The 14,982-nt window shown below is 40.6% G+C and overlaps 1 protein-coding gene across 1 annotated transcript in view; it reads right to left on the bottom strand.

The window, feature by feature from the left end:
* Positions 1 to 14,982, bottom strand: part of PPP2R2B (protein phosphatase 2 regulatory subunit Bbeta) — a 437,756-nt gene that overhangs the window by 182,858 nt on the left and 239,916 nt on the right. Inside the window, exon 2 of the mRNA XM_007949128.2 lies at positions 2,636 to 2,733. Within this exon, the coding sequence (XP_007947319.1) occupies positions 2,636 to 2,733 (98 nt within the window). The remainder of the gene's footprint in view (positions 1 to 2,635; positions 2,734 to 14,982) is intronic.

The raw sequence follows: 14,982 nt of genomic DNA on the forward strand, positions 1-14,982 counted from the left end.
TTGCCCAACCTTCCTTCTGAGGAGTGGCTGGTGGGTTTGAACTGCCAGCCTTCTGGTTAGCAGTCAAGTGCTTTAGCCACTATGCTACCAGAGCTCCTATCAATATACATAGTCATTATTAATATTTTCTTTCTGTCTTCTGATGGATGTTGGGGACACTCTTTGGAATGACCTCATGTTGGAGTCCACATATATTTGCATCAATCTTTGACAAGAGTATAAAGTCACATCATCTACAATTTTCCATGGCCTTTTAAAATTTCCCCAGATCCTCATAGAATCTCTGAGAGCTAGATAGAGCAAGGCATTGACAAAAGAGGCTCAGACAAGTTAAAATGACTTGTCTAAGGTCATCTAGCTGAGAATCTGCAGATCTGCGCATAGATAACCCCCCCTCCCTTTTATCCCAACTTCTTAATAGAACAGACCTCCGCACAAAGCTGGTATTTTGTCATTAAAAGAATGATGGGAATTCACTTCTGGCTTCCCCCTAGCCCCAGTTATGCAAAGGATAAACAGCAGGAACTAAGTAAATGATGAGAAAATGCAACACAAGGGGAAAAGGGTTTTCAGAAAGAGGTAAGAGAAAGAAGAAAAAGGGGGAGGGAAAAAGGGGTGAAAGAAAGAGAAGGAGGGAAAAGGGAGAAGGGAAGGTTTGCTTTTAGGCATTTTAGAACCTGACTAAAGTGTCAAAATTTCATGTGCAGGTCTTATTAAACATTTGTTACAAAGCTTCACTTTTAATTAAAGGATCAATTTTTAAAATTATATATTTGTATGGGTAAAGAACATCCAAACCAAAATCTCAATTTACCAACTGGTGGTGGTGCTGAGCCCTTGGGGTTTAAATGCATATGTGAAGGCACTAAATTTCCTGTGAACAAACTCCCTAGGCTTGTGTCTCCTGAGAATTCACCCACAGAAGTAGAAAGCAGGGCTGGCTTTGAAGGTTGTCACATGGCTTTGTTTCTCAAGCTTAGTGTTCATTCCAACCCCAAGTCTCTCCACAAAGCTAAACCACTTAACAGCATACTATTCATCCAAACTGACTTTTTTTTTTTTTATACCGAATACCACCAACCTGCTCTTGAAAACGTGTTCCTCATCATTTCACTAATGAATTAGGCTTCACAAACATTTCAATAAATTAAAATGGGTGAAAACTATAAATAGCTAACGGAAAAAGTGGAGCAGAATATTACTGGCAACATGCTGCCTTGGGTAATTTATGCTAAATAGCTCCTCCGGTTCCTCTTTATCATCACTGTGAACCTAATTGGATTTAGAAAAAAAAATCAGAGATTTGAAAATCAATGTTAACAGGACTTTTAATGCTGACATACTTAGTACTATCCTACTTTTTGCAGAGAGAGCCAGTCCACCTTAACAATAAATTTATGAGTGTTGATTTGCTACCATCCAAATCAGACTGTCAAGTGTGTGTAGTATGTGCCAGACCAATTAGCACCAGGCAGCTCTGGAAAACCAGGAAAAATTCCAGGTCACGAAGAGCTATTAGTTCCTACTTGCCAACCACATTTTCACGTTTCCAGGGCCAATGGAATAGGCTGGGTGCCTGATTTAATGCTGAGCGCTTGAATTTATACAGAACCCCGAGGGATGAGGATGCCCTTATGGAAATTAATTGCAAATAATGTGCAATTACCAAATATATCACCTCTAAATGAGGCTTTCCTTTTCTAGGGGAGGTGTAACACAAATGGCTTTGAGGCACAAAGCAGGCTTTAAATTGCGGGGGAAGGCTCTTGTGAAACTGTCCTCCTGCACTGGGCCACCCTCTGTGCTTCCCGCGTGCAACATGGATCTCAGAGGTGGGCAGTGGCAGATGGGAGAGTCACTAGAACAGGGATCAGCTCGCTAGAAGCTCCAGGACCATGCCAGGGAGGCCAAGGCAATCAAACTGGGCCATAATTCCATTCTGATAAAACAGACACAGACACCAACAAACTTAATTTATATGAAAAAGAGAAACAATTCCTAGTAGAAGTCTAAGGATGAAAAGGTTTTTTGAGATTCACTTCAAGTTAGAATCCCTGCTAAGAAGTTGTATTGCATGTTAGCACTGAGCTTCAGGGAAGTCTGAGTCACTTGCAGTAGTGTGTGGCGTATCTGTTAGTCAGACATGGTTTTGTAGGATCTCACTCCCTTTGGTAGTCTGGCCTATCATTTTCTTCTCTACTGACCCAAGCTGTCCTTTTTCCTCCTGTTGGCAAATAAAGAGAATACAGGTATATCTATTTCTCCTAGGCTCTGGCAGCCCCTGAAACCAAGGGAGACTGAATTTCAACAGTGTGAGGACAAATCCCACTCAAAAGGGAGTGGTTATGCTCAACAAGCATCTCTGGAATTTTGCAGGTCAGATGAAAAGCAAAGTCGTTTTGAATGTGCAATACCCAGGCTTAAAAAGATAAGGCCAAGCCCATAAAAGGCTCTGTTTTTCAGGTGCTTTTATAAGCCTGAATGTGGAACTGTTGATGTTAATGACTTTTTGGCAGTTTTTTCAGTTTGCTAGCAAAGCAGCAAGGTTAAGGGCGACACATGAGGATTAAGGAACAGTAGGAGGCCTCCTTTAAAAAGAGAAGAAAATAGGCATTTTACATTCACCACCACTTACCTCCTGCTCTCGTTGAAATATTACAACCCGACCCCCCTTGTCCCCTGTCGCTAGTAATTCTCCCGTGTGGTTGAATTCTACCGTAGAGATAATGTCAGCTGAAAAGAAGAAGACAAAGGCAATTTAAATAACCGCACACTTACTTTGAAAGGATAGATAATAGACATACTTTTCTGTGCATTTAAAGGCTTAGGGCTTTGTCTCTGCAGTGGAATTTGCAAGGATTTTATGCTCAGTATTCTACGTGCCACTTGGAAGTGGCACTTGGGAAAGTGAATTTCCTAGATGCCCACACTGTACTGTTATCTCTTGAAACATCTGAAGAGAACAAAAGGGAAAAGCTCCTTCAGACCCCTTTGTTTTGAGTAAAAGAAAATGAATTTCTTTATGGCTCAGGAAAATGGCAACTTTCTTTGCTAATTTCTACCAACAACTGACCCTTCACCCACTCGTGGCCTTTTTTGCATTCTCTTTTTTTCTGCACCAAGAAACTTCTCCAAAGCAGTCTCAGTTATGGCTATTCAAATTAGGGCTGAGGGCTGTGCTGACACAGGACTGGGATGCTTGGAGCTCAGATACCGAAATTCAAGGAACAGAACACAAAGAAATCACTCGGGAGACTAACAAGTCATAAATTCAAGAAAGGACCACATAGTGCTCCAGCTTGACCCATGCACCCCCTTTTCTTGTGAGCTCAACACACCCCTTTGGAAAAGCATGGTCTTATTACCACCACAGGAGAAGGGTGCTGGGAACACAGGGTCATGAGGTCAGAGGAGAAAGGGCAATTTGTCCTCTGTATTTCTAAATGGAATGCACAGGCGCCAGGAACTGAGATCACAGATAATTGCTGAAGGAATGCCAGCCTGCCAAGTCTTTCTTCAGCACTGGTTACCCCCCGGAGGAACATGGACAGGTAAATTACCTATGATTGAATTTATTAGGGCTATTTTTAGAAAAGTGTCAGAGGTTAATTCCCCTGCAATTATTCCCCTGCAGGGCTCTAACAATTGCTACCGAGAGTGCAAATGAGTTAAAAAAAAATAAAATAAAATAAAAAAAGAGGCAGGGGAATTATGAGTATGGCCTTTGACAGAGGAACATTCGGAAGATTACGTCTATGTGAGGGAGGCAAGGGGGAAACAGTGAGGTGGAAACTAAGGCAATTACCCCTGAATAATTCAGATCTCAAATCTTACTTTTATATCATCATTTCAGGATTTTCTTTGTATGCCTGATTTATTCAGGTAAGTAGTATAAAATTCTCCACTTTACATGTAAGTCTTTTTCCATACATGAAAATACTACTAATGGTCATTCTTTGTGCAGGAGTAAAAAGAATAAGGCATAAGTCCTAGTTCCTTTCAAACTAAGCACATTCAAAAGGAACAATTCAAGGTTTCTTGCTTTGGTCTCTTGGATGATTAGCCTCAGGGGTAGCAAATTCAAATCTCTCAGGACAACACAGGTAACATTATAGAGTGAAGCAAGCCAGGTGAACTTGCTTGTGTCTCTCCTAAACAGACAAATGTCTACTGAGTTTCAGGCAATATTTCATATGTTGCCAGATGTTCTGATTTTTTTTTTTTAAGAAGCTGGAAATCCAGGTTTTTATGCAAAAGTTCTTACATTTTAAACACTGTCAATTATTTACAAGGCTTGTGGGTCACTAGCTTATGACTTCTATAGTAAAAAATGACAGTCTTCCTTCTTGATGATCTAAACCAGATATTCCATTTACTCAGGAAGATCCCCGTTGATGAATTTTATTTTAGGTAATTCTCAAAAAAATAAAAAACAAAACAAAACAAAAACTAAACCAAACTCACTGCCAGTGCTACTTGGTTACTAAGTTCCTGGTATAAATTTAAAAGGCTTATTGACATAACAACTGCACATGAGTTGAATAGTAAGAAAGCCCAGCATAGCTGGGAAGCCAGCCACATCCAGTGAATTATTTGACCAGTTTTCTTTGTTATGGCTTGTGCATGCTTGCAAATTACTTGCACACTCAGAGGAGAGGAGAGGAGAGGAGAGGAGAAAATATTTTTTAATGTTTGCAGTTGCCTCAGAATACACATCTAACATTAGTTACCACTTTGAGCTCTTCAGAGGACCCCAAGAACTAATGAGTGGTTGGCAGTGGGTTATTCATGGATGGTCTTAACTTGGTAGAACCAAACACGGCTGCTGCTTTTCACTTTCAAGATTCTATCAGGTACCAAGGAATGAGTCAATGTTCTTAAGCTGCTCAAAACACAAATGCTAAAGAGGGGAGGAGATGGGGAGAGGGAAAGATGAGTTGAGGGGAGGGAGAGAGGAAGAGGATAGCAGGGAGTAATGCTGTTGGGTAGGAACTCTGGTAGTGTAGTGCCTAAGGCACTTGACTGCTAACCAGAAGGCTGGCGGTTCAAACCCACCAGCCACTCCTTGGAAGGAAGGTTGGGCACTCTACTTCCGTAGTGATACTACCTCAGAAACAAGGAGGGGTTGACAGCACATAAGAGCAATAACAACAACAATGTGGGGTGGTGGTGGTGGTGGTGGTGGTGGTGGCAGCATGTCATACTACATGCTAATGTCTTTAGGGCTTAGATTTGGCTTAAGAGCACTGGCAGCAATGTTAAGCCAGAGTTCTGGGTGGGCTGCAGTGTGCATTCATTTAGAGCTAAAAGTTGGGACTTCCCTTTGGGGGAAGTTGAGTATTAGAAGAATGAGTTTTTTCAAAGGTGAGCACCTGGCTCAGTTACAAAGAAAAGGTCACTCAGAAGGAAATAAAACTTCCTTTGTCAGGGATAACATATTGCCTTTCAGTCCACATTCTCTGTGAAAATGTCTTCACTCTCCCTTTAAGATCCATTCCTGTCAAAACAGGATTTAAGCTCAAGTCTAAGCTACACAATCTAAGACAGTATCATTAGAACTCTACATTTGGTCTCAGCTAGTAAAAATTTCTCCTTTCTTTTAATTTCAAGTTAGGTTTTGGGAGTCTCTGGTGATGTAGTGCATAAGGCATTTGACTGCCAACCAGAAGGCTCGTGGTTCAAACCCACCAGCTACTCTTCCGAAGGAAGGTTGGGCAGTCTACTTCTATAGAGATAGTACCTTGGAAATCCAAGGAGGGGTCACTATGAGTCAGATCTGAATCAATGGCAGTGAGTTTGTTATTTTTTTTTGGTTTTTATATAGTTTTCCTCTCATACAGAATTGTGACAAACATCTTTCCAGCCTGTAAATAATGTTATCAAAACAATCTTAATCTTTGAAATATCATAAGCAAAAAAATCCCTTGCCATCAAATTGATTCTGACTCATAGTGACCCTATAGGACAGGCAGAGTAGAACTGCCCCATAGGCTTTCTGAGGCTATACATTTTTACAGAAGCAGATTGCCTCATCGTATACAAATCATTGAAAGGGAAACTAAAATAAATGCATAAAGACAGAATCTCACAAAAATTTCTTTGTTTTAGTTTCTTGTTCAACAATTTGTACAAAAATTGTTCCATAATATTGGTTGTTATGCCTGCAATGTGTCAACAATCTCCTCATTTCTACCCTACCTTCCCTATTTCCAGTAGGAGCTCTGGTACATAGTACCTAGTGCATCTGACTGCTAACCAGAAGGCTGGTGGTTCAAACCCACCAGCCACTCCTCAGAAGGAGGTTGGGCAATCTACTTCCGTAGTGATAACGCCTCGAAAACCCAAGGAGGGGTTACTATGAGTCAGATCTGACCCAATGGCAGTGAGTCCCCCCCTCCGCCCCATTTCCAAGGAACTTTCGTAGCATAGTGCCTAAAGCATTTGACTGCTAACCAGAAGGTTGGTAGTTCAAACCCACCAGGTGCGCTACAGAAGGAAGATGGAACAATCTACTTCTGTAAGATTTACTGCTTTGGAAACCCAGTGGGGGTTGTTATGAGTCAGAATCGATTTGATGGCAGTGGATTTGGGTTTTTTTGTTTGTTTGTTTTCCCTGGTTCCATCCTTCCAGTTTTCCTGACCCTTTGCTGTGTCATCTTTGCTTTTGGGCAAATGTTGCCTGTTTGGTCTCATATAGTTAATTGTTCTAAGGAGCATATTCCTCATGAGTGTTGTTTATTTTATAGGCCAATCTATTATTTGGCTGAAAGGATGACCTCCAGGAATACCTTCAGTTCCAGGTTAAAAGGGAGTCTTTGGGCAATAATCTGGGGAGTTTCTCCAGTCTCTTTCAGTAAGTCTGGCCTTTTTTTTTTTTTTAATGCATTTGAGTTTTGTTCTACATTTTTCCCTAATTCTAACTGAGTCCTTCTACTGTGTTCCTTGTCAGAGCAATCAGTAGTGGTAGCTGGGCACCATCTCCTTTTTCTGGTCCCAGACTAGAGGAAGCTGTGGTAACTGTGGGCCATTAGTCCTACGGCCTAATTGCTTCCTTGAGTCTTTGGTTTCCTTCACTCTACTTTGCTCCAGGTAAGAAGGGACCAATAGCTGCATCTTCGATGGCTGCCCACAAGTTTTTAAGACCTTAGCTCTTCACCAAACTAGGATGTAGAACATTGTCTTTATGAACTGTGTTATGCACCTAGATGTCCCCTGAGACTATGTTCCTTAGCCTTCAAGTCTAGTAGCTCAGTTCACATAGTGTTTGCGTGTATGTCTAAGAAATTTCCATAACTGTGCTCCTTATGTGCTCTATTATATATATGAATATATATGCAGCACATACCAATATGTATATATATATACAAATGCCCACAACTGCACTTACATATGCATGTGCATATACTCCCATACAACTTCCCACACCTATCTACCATACATATCTACCTATGTAACCACTCACAAATTTTTGGTTGTTATTACTACTGTTGCAGAATTGTATATGTTATAGTATTTACTGTTATCTCCTTTGTTTTCCAAGTGTTATCATTCTGTTTGCTATGTTTCCCTCAGAAATCTTGCAAGGAAAAGGGTGAGAAGCATGGAAGGATTCTGAAATTTCTTAGACTTCTTGCCAAATCCTTACCTTTATTTTAATCTTGCCAGTCAGTTGGGCTATATATTAGGTTGTTTATATTTAGTTATTATCTGCCTCCCCTGAGACCATATGTCATTGCAGCTCAAGTTAATACCTACTTTGAACTTTCTTTCCTGAGTCATTTATCATTGCTAAGCCAGTAGGTGTAACTAGAATACCTTACTGCCCATCCATCTCCACATATCTTCATCTATAACTGTTTAATAATTGAGGCAAAACTCATGAATCACCCAGCATTCCAATTTTAAGATACTGAAACTTCTGATACAAATACTCTTGTGCCTGCAACATGAAATTTGGTAGAGCAGTTTAAATCGGAAAACATGTTGCAACAACAGTAATAACAACCAAACACAAGACAAAATAACTTCTGTGAGTATAAAAAGTGCCTAAGGTATTTGACTGCTAACCAGAAGGCTAATGGTTCAAACCCACCAGCTGCTCCTCGGAAGGAATGTTGGGCAATCTACTTCCGTGGTGATATTGCCTTGGAAACCCAAGGAGGGGTCACTATGAGTCGGCTTTGACTTGATGGCAGTGAGTTTGGTATAAAAAGAGGATGTGGTGATAATAATAATAATGGTAATAATAACAATCAAACTTAGATATGCCAACTTCATCTGGAATCATGGTCAACAGAAATCAATCCATCAAGTTCAACATATCTTTGGTATTTACATTATACTTTTATATTGCAATTCACCATTTCATTAAACACCCAACTGAATCATGCTATTGAGCAAGAAGCTATAAATAAATTTGAGCATTTTCCTCTGTTTCACGTAGAAGTGGGTAAAGTGCAAATTGACTAACAACCAAATAAAACCCAAAACTCACCAATAGTTATGGAGGTCAAATGTAGTTGAAACATTTTTCAAGAAAACCTGGGAGATATGAGGCTTGCCCTATTCCACATCTGTTTGTGCTGATTTAATTCCACTAGTGGCCTAGTAACCTCATTTCTAGTCCAGCGGGCACTGCTCAATGTTTTCTTCTTTAAATCAGTCTTAGCATCCTACAAAGGTCCCAGACTATCAATTTCATACATAAAGTTTCCATTTACCTGAACCATAGAAATTGACTTGCCATGGATCATACATGTGATTATAAGACTGAAGAAAACTGGAGGGGGTCTCTCAGTTCATGCCATTATCTCTGTATTTTACCACTCTAGAACTGAATCTAAGTGTCCCTGGGTGGTACAAATAGTTGAGTGCTCTACTTGCCAAAAGGTTGGCAATTTGAACCCACACAGAGAATATTATCCTCAGTGAAGACATGCCAGGCAATCTGCTTCCAAAAAGTCTCAACAGCACCAACAAAAAACCCCAAAACTGTTACTGTCAAGTCAATTCCAACTCATAGCAACCCTATAGGACAAAGTAGGACTGCCCTGTTGGTTTCCAAAGCTGTAAATCTTTACGGAAGCAGACTGTCATGCCACATCTTTCTACTATAGTGCCACTTGTGGTTTTGAACTGCTGACCTTTAGATTTTCAGCCAAGCATTTAACCACTGGACCAGGGCTCCTTATGCAAAGTCATAGCCTTGAAACCCCTTTGGAGAAATTCTACTCTGGACACATGGGGTTGCCATGAGTTGAAATTGACTCTGTTGTGTGCCATTGAGTTGATTCTAACTTCAGTGACCCTGTATGAATAGACTCTATGGCAATTAAAAACAACAACAGCGCTGAGTCTATGCAATGCCAGAACACCAGGTTGAGGAAAGCACCTGGATAATTATGGTCAAATGGGAGCTCTGGTGGTGTAGTGCCTAAGGCATTTGACTGCTAACCAGAAGGCTATCAGTTCAAATCCACCAGCCACTCCCCAGAAGGAAGACTGGGCAATCTACTTCTGTAGAGACACTGCCTCAGAAACCCAAGAGGGTCGCTATGAGTTGCAATCAACTTGACAGCAGTAAATTTGGTTTGAATTTGTATAGTCAAATAGCAGGTTGACTATTTTGATAAAATAATGACTCAGCACAGACTTAGGATTTAAAATCAAATTCTACTGATGGAACGAGATCTTACTGACCAGGTCACCAGCATGGCCTCTCAATATCAATCACAGAATTTGAAATAAGAAGGTAATGCAATTTAGCCTTCAGAGTCCATTAAATGCTCTATCTTTCATCTAAGAAACATTTGGTAGATAATAATATAAAGCCATACCCTATTGTATCAGCTGACTAGTTCTTTCTCTATATTCTATACTCTAATTCATGACAGTTGGGTCAGTTCTAGGCTCAGTTTTCTGTTTCTTCAGCTGCTGTTGTTGTTGTTGTTTTGCCGTCGAGTCAGCCCCGACTCATAGCGACCCCTCCTTGGGTTTCCGAGGCAGTATCATTACGGAAGTAGGATTGCCCAACCTTCCTTCTGAGGAGTGGCTGGTGGGTTTGAACCACCAGTCTTCTGGTGAGCAGTCAAGTGCCTTAGGCACTATGCTACCAGAGCTCCTGTTTCTTCAGCTAGGACAAGGATATCAGCAAGGATGGAAAATAAGTTTCAAAGTAGATAACAATGGTGAAATGGTAGTAGTTCCCAGAAAGGTTATGTTGAGAGGGATTGGGAGGAGGGTCATTTTTAGACTGAGATATAACTAATTGGCTATGGGTTCTACAGTGGGGAGAGTTGGCATGTGTATCCTTCGTCATCTCTGCTTAGGAGCTGCTAGACAGCCTGGCAAGTAGCAATGATTTTGTGTATTAAACAGAGGGATTCTTATAATTTGGTTTAATTTTTCATTTAAAAATAAATCTTTTCTAACTGCTAAAGCAATGCACATTTATTAAAACTTCCATTAATATAAAGGTGCTTAACATAACACAAAATCTCCTTGACAATCTGATTCCCTCAGAGTCAATAGTTAATGTCTACCAATACACATATATACACACACATGCACATGCACACACTTTCACAGACAAAATTCTGTCAGGGAGAGGAAAAATGATACTGTTACTCTGAGTGTGGAATTGTGGATAATTTAATTAATTTTCTTATAGTTGTTTTTCTAATTTCTCCCAATTTTTTACGTTTTGTTTTAACATGACCACAAATACCTGAACAACTTCTAACTTATGATTTTATTTGGTTTTCAAACTAAATAAAGATTTAATAATTCATCTCAGAGACATTAAAGCTTTTTAAAAAATTATTTTTAAATTTATATATAGGAAAATTCACTTTTTGTGGCACACAGTTACATGGCTTATAGATATGTATCTGTCACCACAATCATCAGATAGAACTGTTTCATCACTCCTAACCTTCTGTGGTGATTATGTTTTAGTGTCAACTTAGCTGGGGCTGGTTGAGTGGCTGGGCAGCTGGTGGTAGTAATTCCCCATGATTACACTGGCAACAACTCCATGGTGGGATCTACCACAAGCAGCTGAGTAGCTGCTTTGGGTATATGGTCTGCTTCCCGTATATAAGCAGCAGCTTTGGGAATGGGCTCTAGCTTATGGCACCTTGAACCCTGCATGTAGCCGTGTCATTGTTCAGCAGCCTGCCATGCTCTGCCGACCTGGGGACTTAAGTTAATGGCTTGCCATGTGGTTTGGTAACATCGGGACTGTGCCTTTTTACTTGTCAACCTTGGGGCTTCTCAGCCTCAGCAGCCAGCAGCTGTCTGAGTGAAGAAACGCCTCTAACTCCAGTGGGCCAGGAGCAGGAGGCAGAGCTGGACCCCAAGGTTAAGGGGCTTTCACCCAGCGCCTAGAGTCTGGCACTTTGAAGTTGGACTTAAAGCCTCCAAACTGTAAGAGAATAAACTCCTGTTTGTTAAGCCCATCCCATTTGTGGTATATTCTTGTCAGAGCAGCAGCACTAGATAACCAGAACACCTTCCTTCAGGCTGCCCCATTGTAGTAAACCAACCCACTGCCAAAGAGTCAAATCTGACTCATAGTGACCCAATAGACAGAGTACAACTGTCTCACAGGGATTCCAAGGCTGCAAATCTTTACAGAAGCAGACTGCCTCATTTTTCTCCTGCAGAGCTCCTAGTGGGTTCAAAACTATATGCTTAGCATATAGTTAGCATCTATATGCTTTAACCACTATGTAATTTTTAATAAAAGAATAAATTATAGGAATATAATGAGTGTGCAGTTATGAGTCTTTAAAAGTTAAAAATGTACAAATAAAGAAGTTAATATTTCTATTGTCTACAGATATGGCTCAACTCAATTTAGAACCAAAAGTTGTATTCTCGCTATTACGAGTCAGACATTTAAAAAAATCTAACTACTCAAATAGTTACTATTCAGAATTATATTCATTAGAGAGAATTATACTGATGGGAATATATAAAGGGATGAGAACCTCAATTTGTCAATATACCTTTGTTGACCTGTATCACAAGCTAGATTCATGCAAGAGGTTTTCTGCCCTTTGCTCTTTGCCATTTGTCTTTTACTGGGATCATGTTTTAGTCCTTAGCTCAGTAGCATTAACTTTCTACCTTGACACTACCTCTCACATTCATTTAGCTTTGTTCTTAGTGACAGAAACTGTACATATAAAGTTCTGAGGAGTAATGGCAAATAGATTTACTAATCTTGCTTACCAATTCCAATCCATTGGCAAAAACTGTCTATTGAGAAGAATTCTGAGGTCATAGCTGGGCTTAGTGGAAAAGCATGCTGTGATTAATTAGGAATCATTGCCGTGCGCAGAGGGGCTCTCCCAGTATAGTGCCTAAGGCATTTGACTACTAACCATTTGATAGCTCTAGTGGCATAGTGCCTAAGGCATTTGACTGCTAACTAGTAGGCTGGTGGTTCAAATCCACCAGCCACTCTTTGGAAGGAAAACTAGGCAATCTACTTTTGTAGAGCTACTGTCTTGGAAACCCAAGGATGGGCCACTATGAGTCGGAACCGACTCAAGGGCAGTGAGTTTGCTTTTTTTTTTTGATTTTGCCATGTGCAAGGGTGCAGAAAGAGTGAGCATACATGCCATATGCTTGCTGTCCCTGACCTACTGTGTGTATGCACTTTCTATCTGATCCAGAGAGAGGGTGGAATATATGAAGAAGAATGCAGCACCAGGATTGCTTGCTGAAAGTGAAGATGACTTGAAGCACTTACTGATGAAGATTCAAGACTACAGTCTTCAGTATGGATTACACCTCAACATAAAGAAAGCAAAAAAATCCTCACAATTGGACCAATAAGCAACCTCATGATAAATGGAGAAAAGATTGAAGTTTTCAAGATTTCTTCTTGGATCCACAATCAAAAGTCATGGATACAACAGTCAAGCAATCAGATGTCATATAATACTGGGCAAATATGCTGCAAAAGACCTCTCTAATGTGTTAAGAAGCAAAGATGTCACTTTCAAGATTAACCTGTGCCTAACCCAATCCACAGTATTTTCAATTGCCTCACATGTGTGTGAAAGCTGGACAATGAATAAGGAAGATTGAAGAAGAGTTGATGCCTTTGAATTGTGGTGTTGGTGAAGAATACTGAAAATACTATGGACTGCAAAGAAAGAACCTATCTTTCCTGGAAGATGGATGTGCAGCCAGAATCCTCCTCAGAAGCAAGAATGACCAGGCTTCATTTCACCTGTTTTGGTCATGTTGTCAGAAGGGACCATTCCCTGGAGAAGGATACCATGCTTGGTAAAGTAGAGGGTCGGCAAAAAAAAAAGGGACGACCCCCCCACCCCCCAATGAGATGGACTGACACAGTGGCTGCAACGACGGCCTCAAGAATAGCAAGGATTGTGAGGATGGTGCAGGACTGGGCAGTATCAACTCAAGAGCGTCTAACAACAACATCTGCTCCAGGCTTGATTCTTCTGTTACCACACCTGTGTCTGGTATCTAGCTACTGAATCCTTTTCCTTTCATGAGATATAAGTGATTCTGTGCATCTTGGTTTTAACTCTATCCTGGTGCTGCTAGTATTGCTCCCATACAAAAGAATGCAGGTACAAGTGTCCATCAGCCCTGATTCTCAAGATCTTATCACAATGATGGCTTCCTATTTATCCACAAGCACAGTTCTAGAAGGTGGCACTATTTAAATGTCAGTCTGGCAGATACTCTTGTTAGCTACTCCTACCCAGTGCCTTTCTTCATTTCCTGCCTCCCATTATAAAGTCTGCAAAAGCCACCAGACATCTGCTTTCTAGCCTCCCTTGGGCCTAGACAGTTATGTGACCAAGATCTGGCCAATGAGGCACAGGGAAATCTGCTGGTGTGGGGAGATGATTCTGGGAACTTTTTTTTTTTTTTTTTTTTTTTCACTGAAAAAAAAGGCAGAAGCAATTGAGGGAGGCTTTCTGGCTGCATTGATTACTCTTAGCTTCCTACCCATTTATGTGGTTATATATGGCTATGATTTGTGGAGGTGATGCAGTCATCATATGACCATGAGGTAAAAAGCCATAGAAAGCCAAGAGGTTGAATATAACAAATGAAGAATGGAAAAATGCTCTTGATAACATCATTGAGCTGTAAAAACCTACCATAGGATAGCCCAGGCCTTGACTTGTCAAACAATGGATGAATTATGATTTAAGCCACTGTGAGACAGGTTTTCTATTACTTGCAGCCAAATGCATGCTAATAAATATATTTCCATCTTTGTTTTCTCTTAGCACTTTGTGCAGGGCCAGGTTTTTAGTAACTGTGCAAACGGAAAACATAGACTCTTGTCCTGTAACCTCCATGCACAAACTGTTATACATACATTTTGGTTTCATTCTGTCATACAATCACTTTTCATTCCCACCTGCCTGGTTGCCAGTATCGAAGTTGGTTGTTTTTCCTCTTTCTCCTGCTGTGGATATGGTGCATTATCCTTCAACCATTCAAATGTGAAAGCAGCTTACTGAGAAAGAATGCCAAATTCAATTTATTCATGGTGTCCATCATAAAATTATGACTTCAAAGGGACCTAGCCATGCCTTCTTTAGGAGCCAAGCTCCTCCTGCTAATAGGCAGGAAGCTCACCACGCTTGCTGAGCTGTGAAAGTCCAGATGGTGAGAAGCAGGTGAGTAATGAATGCCATGCTGTTCCTATTAAAATGCATACAACTTCCCCTCACTGACCAAATCCCCAGCACCACCCAGGTTTGAGATGATCCAGGGACATTTGAGCTGATGGAGGTTGCCTTTCTTTCATAACAATTTCCAGCTAAATAGAAACCTAAAAGAGAGAATTTTCCTATAGTTGGAACAAAACTTGCCAAAAAGGCAAACGAGTCTAAATATTAGAAGTCCTTTAAATACAGAAAAACCTACTGGGAAACTTACTTGCCTACACGCCTGTGTGGTTTATAGTGGAATCTGCTG

Source organism: Orycteropus afer, unplaced genomic scaffold (genome assembly GCF_000298275.1).
Source record: "Orycteropus afer afer isolate SDZICR_OR568_19922 unplaced genomic scaffold, OryAfe1.0 scaffold00238, whole genome shotgun sequence".
In the NCBI taxonomy this organism is placed as follows: Eukaryota; Metazoa; Chordata; class Mammalia; order Tubulidentata; family Orycteropodidae; genus Orycteropus; species Orycteropus afer.